The 5585-nt window shown below is 39.1% G+C and overlaps 1 protein-coding gene across 1 annotated transcript in view; it reads left to right on the top strand.

Moving 5' to 3' along the window:
* Positions 1 to 5585, top strand: part of LOC106868606 (eukaryotic translation initiation factor 3 subunit L-like) — a 43096-nt gene that overhangs the window by 1725 nt on the left and 35786 nt on the right. Inside the window, exons 2-3 of the mRNA XM_052969414.1 lie at positions 1075 to 1114; positions 4309 to 4465. Of these exons, the coding sequence (XP_052825374.1) occupies positions 1075 to 1114; positions 4309 to 4465 (197 nt within the window). The remainder of the gene's footprint in view (positions 1 to 1074; positions 1115 to 4308; positions 4466 to 5585) is intronic.

Here is a 5585-nt window from a genome sequence, read left to right as displayed (position 1 = left end):
TTTAGTTCGATTTCGATTTTGATTTCACTTGCCTCAACAGGTCTTTGCAAGCGGAGTTTAGTGTCCAATGGAGGAAAAGTATGCATAAGTGGGCTGGCTACATCCCTAGCAGAGGCCTTGGATTTTGGTCTCACTTGGCTTGCCTGGTCTTCTCACGCACAGCATATTCCTAAGGTCTCGGTCACAAGTCATTGCCTTGGTGAGGCCTAATGTTCAGAGGTCATGCTTCACCATCTCATCCCAGGTCTTCTTGGGTCTGCCTCTTCCACAGGTTCCCTCAACTGCTAGGTTGTGGCACTTTTTCACACAGCTATCCTCATCCATTCTCGCCACGTGACCATACCAGCGCAATCGTCTCTCTTGCACACCACAACTGATGCTTCTTAGGTTCAACTTTTCTCTCAAGGTACTTACACTACTAACTTATTCACCTAAATAGCAGAAGCTATCAACTACGTCTAGTTTTTCTCCCTGAAATGTGGCAGAAGTTTTCTGCACATTTTCAGTGTTTATTGCTCCTGAACATCTGCCACATACAAAAACTTCCTAATTAACCTTTCTTTGATATTACTGCACCATGTGTCCATAGCTTTCACTGGGTACATCTTATAGAGTTTCTACCTATGCCTTTTCTACAGATTGAGCAGGGCCACACACGTGTGTATGTATACATATGTGTATATAGACAGTTGCATACAGAAGTGCTGATCACTTAAAATGAATGGAACTTGTGGAAGACATGGGACGAAGTATTGAAGGTCGATCTCGCGACACTGGACCTTATAAAGGAAATGACAAAGATATTTGGTGCTTTGATGTACTCAAGAAGACCACAGCAGAATTGATACCGGTGCTGGTCCACATAAAAAGAACCCAGTACACTCTGTGGAGTGGTTGCCATTTGGAAGGGCATCCAACCGTAGAAACCATGCCAGAACAGACAATGGAGCCTGGTGCAGCCCCTGGCCTTACCAGCTCCAGTCAAACCATCCAGCCCGTGTGTAGGTGTGGAATAAGTATCGTGTCAAATTTATTTATATAATTGTTAAATTAATCTGTTATTCTATTTTACAGGATGCTTATGGTGGGTACTCAGATTATGAAGCTCATTCAGGTAAGGAAATTTACCTACACTTCATTTAGCTGTTGAATATCTTCATTTTTTTTTTTTTTTTCCAACCCAAATTTTAGCAGTTTTGTACTTCATTAAAGCACCATTCCAATTTTACCATGATATATACCAGGTGCAGGTATGGCTACATGGTTAAGAACCTTGCTTCTCAACCATGTGGTTTTGCATTCAGTCCCACTGCATAGCACCTTGGGTAAGTGTCTTCTGCAATAGCCTAGGGAAAACCATATCTATTTATCTATATATATACACATACGTATGTATGTAGCCTTGTCTTGATACCATGTGGTGATTGTAGATGTGCCTCACCATCATACAAGCATTGTTGTTTGTTTGTTTCCTGTTTTCCATTGGGGAAATATTGCTTTCTTCTGAAACTGATGATTGACCACAGGTAGAGCATTCAGCCATAGAGAATCTACTTTAACAAATTCCACCTGGCCCATGCCAGCATAGAAAAGTGGATGTTGAAATGATGGTGATACATGTATGCAGTTATGGCTGAGTAATTAAGAAGTTCTGTTTGCGATCATGAGGTTCCAGGTTCAGTTTTGCACATGTGTCTTTATCATAGTCTCAGATCAACCAAAGCCTTCTGGATGAATTTGGGTGGACAGAAACTGTAGAAGACTGTCAGATAGATTGTTCTTGTAATTCAAAGGTTCAGTCCACTTATATTTGTATCCCTCTAATTCTAGTTAAAAAATGTTTTTGTGGGTTCATGTGCCTGTGGAATACTTGGTCACTTTGTGTGCTAGTTTAATTAGCAGGTTGTTCATTATTGAGGGAGGTGGCTTTATGCAAGATACTGAGAAGTTAATATATGATACAGGGACCTGAACAGGTGTCTTGCTGTGGAGGAAATAATTGGAAAAAGTGAATAGATGATGTATGTATGTGTGTTGGTGGACTCATAGGGGTACTGTTAAGTGAAGTATGGCATGCCTTGATACTTAACACATAAAGTGTGACGGGCCATGATCATGGCCTAAATAGATGCATTTAATTTATGGGCTTTTGTTGGGGTCTAATGTCATTCAAATGCTCCAATACCCCCCAGAATGCAAGAGGGCTAATAGTTCAACTAATGACTTTTCAGATGATGTAAAACTTGCTACCATTATATACTAAGGGGATGTTTTAACTATTTTTCATCTTTTGTGTATGCATGGTAGTCTCATTTTCATAAAATGTGCTCTGCAGCCCATGCTCTGTAAGTGCAAATCCCAGCACTATGGGTTAAGCTTGGTGGACTCCTTCCAGAGAAAAAGAGAGAAGAATCAACTCTAGCATTAAACTGGTATTTATTTTTTGAATTCAGAACACCACTGGTGTGATCACCACAAAGCTTTCTAACAACTCTGCCAAGAGATGTATGTTCTGGGTCCATCATTGTCTAGAGCAGTCATGGGCATACTGACCAGCAAAACTTTCTGAATGGCATGTTAACGAAAAAATTACCTTGAGTATTTCTTTTAGTAATGCAGCTCACCTGAATGTGAGCCATGTTTCATATGGCCTACTTCTCGAAAAAGATTGTCTATACCTGACCTAGATGGTTAAAATTACCTTGACATTGTGGGGTTATTCCCTTCACTTGCTCCACTTGCTTTTTCTTCTCTCATTGCTCTCCCATTATACACTCTTTATTGCAATGCTTTGAGCAAATGGACATACTGTAAAGTGAGCAACCAGTGAGGAGAGATAATGTAAGGTCAAGAGACCCTTTACTCTTGTTGAGGACATGACAACTTTTCTAATGCTGGTGCCATGATAAGATGCATTCAGTAGGCTCTGTGGTTGGCATCGGGAAGAGCATCCAGCCCCACAAATCTGATCAAAAATGAAACCTAAAGGTGAGGCTGGTTCTTCTTGCTTCACTTAGGTGGACAGTAGATTTGAATAAGAACCAAGTCAGACTGTGACAATTTTGTCCAACCCATACCAGCATGGAATTACTCTTTAATCATAGCTAATATAAATGTTGGTTGGTTAGTTGATTTCCCCACTCAGAGAGAGAGAGTAACATTAAAAGGTGCAAGATGTGTGTTCATACTAGGAATGCTGACAGCTCAGACATTGAGTGAAAGAATCATAGTCAGAGGAAGAGGTGGGGAAGTGAATGACTAATAAATATTTTTCTTTTTAAAGTTAGTATTCATTTCATTATTTTGTATACGCACCAAGACATTTGATAAAAGTTGAATTATTATTATTGTATGGCAGGCCATATTTCCTGATATTACCATGGCAGCAAAAGTAAACTTCCAAAGTTACCCATCATACAACCCTGTAACTTTTGCAGGGAGAGGGTTAGTTGATTACATTGATCCCAGTGCTTGACTGGTACTTATTTTATCAACCCTGAAAGGATGAAAGTCGACCATGGTGGAATTTGAACTCAGAAAGTAAGGACGGATGAAATGCCACTAAGCATTTTTCCTGGTGTGCTAATGATTCTGATGCTCACTGCCTTTACACTAGTATAAAATAATAAGCATTACTGTGATGGATTGATGTATGTATGTGTGTGTGGAAATCTTCAATGAAATTAAGCTCAAACAATGAGAAGAAAAGCCAGATAATGTGAACATCAGAGTTATCGAATCTATGTGTTGAAGGTGTTGTGTTTTGAAAGAATTTGGGTACCCAATCAAGTATTAGTATCATATGGTTTTGTTCTTCTCAATCTTTACTGCACACATTCTAACATTCATTTTTATGGTATTAACCCGTTAGTGTTCAGATTAATCTGTTAAATGTAATACTTTTTTCACTCAAATTGTTTTGAATTAATCATACATTATCTTACAGCTTTGAAGTTTCGGCGGTGTGATAGTTTATTCTTAGACTGTCAATGTAGGTTAGGTGTGAGAGGTTAGATATGGCCAGTTTGAATGTAAATCATGTAGGATATTTGGGCCGGATATGGCCAGCTTAAACACCAAAGGGTTAATACTGTCAATAGATGATGTTATGATTAATTTTTAAGTATTGTGTTTATCAAATAAAGGAGTAAAAATTTCTCTCTATTCATATATAGCTTGTCATAATAAATAGAAATAATTAATATTCAATCATCAATATTTTCTCGTCTTTAAGCCAGTGTATAATGTTTGTGTACATAATTTAGCATTGCTCAAATAATGTTTTTTTTTTTTTGTTTTTTTTACTAGGTGACACTTACCAGGATCAAGACTATTCTGAAAGTCATCATCAGTACAGCCAGCCAGACTATATTATTCCTGCAAACCTAAAGGACTTCCTGGTCTATTTTCATAAAGTTATCACTGACCAAGATCTATATGAGATTCAGAATGCCTATGAAAATGGGTAAGTATTACAGCTACTATTTTAAAAAACTGCTCAAACGATGGACATCTTCAAGGAAGTTGCAACTTAAGGTAGCTATGTTTGTCCAATCTAGATTGGTTGAAGTTTTTTGATCTTTTACTCAGTTCACACCACACTGGTGATTACTGTACATGAGTATCATAAGATTCAGCCAGTTCCATAAAGCTGGTTACTGTACATAGATATCATGAGATTCAGCTATGAACAACAGTATTCTCCCATACATGTGGTGTCTCCTACACACTCAACTTCATTTCTACTACTGGTCTATAATTATATTCAACTTATAATCAAGCAATACCTACATCCCATTGCTCAGGCTGACTGTGACTGAAATAGATAATGTAGGTTGTTGCATTCAGAAATAAAACTAGAAGTAGCTGACAAAATCTGGAAACTTTTCAGCAGTAATCTCTGATGTTCCAAAACTAGAAATACTGATAAATTTTTGAGACAAAAATGGGTGTATGTCAACACATCTTCCCATATAAATATGGTGAACCCCTTAATCACCATATAGTATATTTGCTACAGAGAGATAATTATATATGTAATGTCGTCATCATTTAATATCATTTTTTCCATGCTGGCATGGGCTGGACAGCTTAACGAGAACAGATAAGCCAGAAAGCTACATCAGGTTCTAGGTCTGTTTTTGCATGGTTTATATATATATATCATCATCATCATCGTCGTTTAACGTCTGCCTTCCATGCTAGCATGGGTTGGACAATTTGACCGAGGACTGGTGAAAACCAGATGGCTACACCAGGCTCCAGTCTGATTTGGCTGAATTTCTACAGCTGGATGCCCTTCCTAACGCCAACCACTCAGAGTGTAGTGGGTGCTTTTACGTGCCACCCGCACGAAGGCCAGTCAGGCGGTACTGGCAATGGCCACGCTCAAAATGGTGTATTTTATGTGCCACCCGCACAAGAGCCAGTCCAGGGGCACTGGCAACGATCTCTCTCGAAAGTCCTTACACATGCCGAGGGCACAAGTGCCAGAAAGGCGACGCTGGGCACAGGTGCCATCACAATTTCGCTTTCGCTTGCCCCAATAAGTCTTCGCAAGCTGAGTTTCGTGTCCAATGAGGGAG

The sequence above is a fragment of the Octopus bimaculoides genome, chromosome 7 (genome assembly GCF_001194135.2).
Source record: "Octopus bimaculoides isolate UCB-OBI-ISO-001 chromosome 7, ASM119413v2, whole genome shotgun sequence".
Lineage (NCBI taxonomy): Eukaryota > Metazoa > Mollusca > Cephalopoda > Octopoda > Octopodidae > Octopus > Octopus bimaculoides.
The sequence above is the reverse complement of the archived record's forward strand: the minus strand, read 5'-3'. Positions and strand labels throughout refer to the sequence as shown.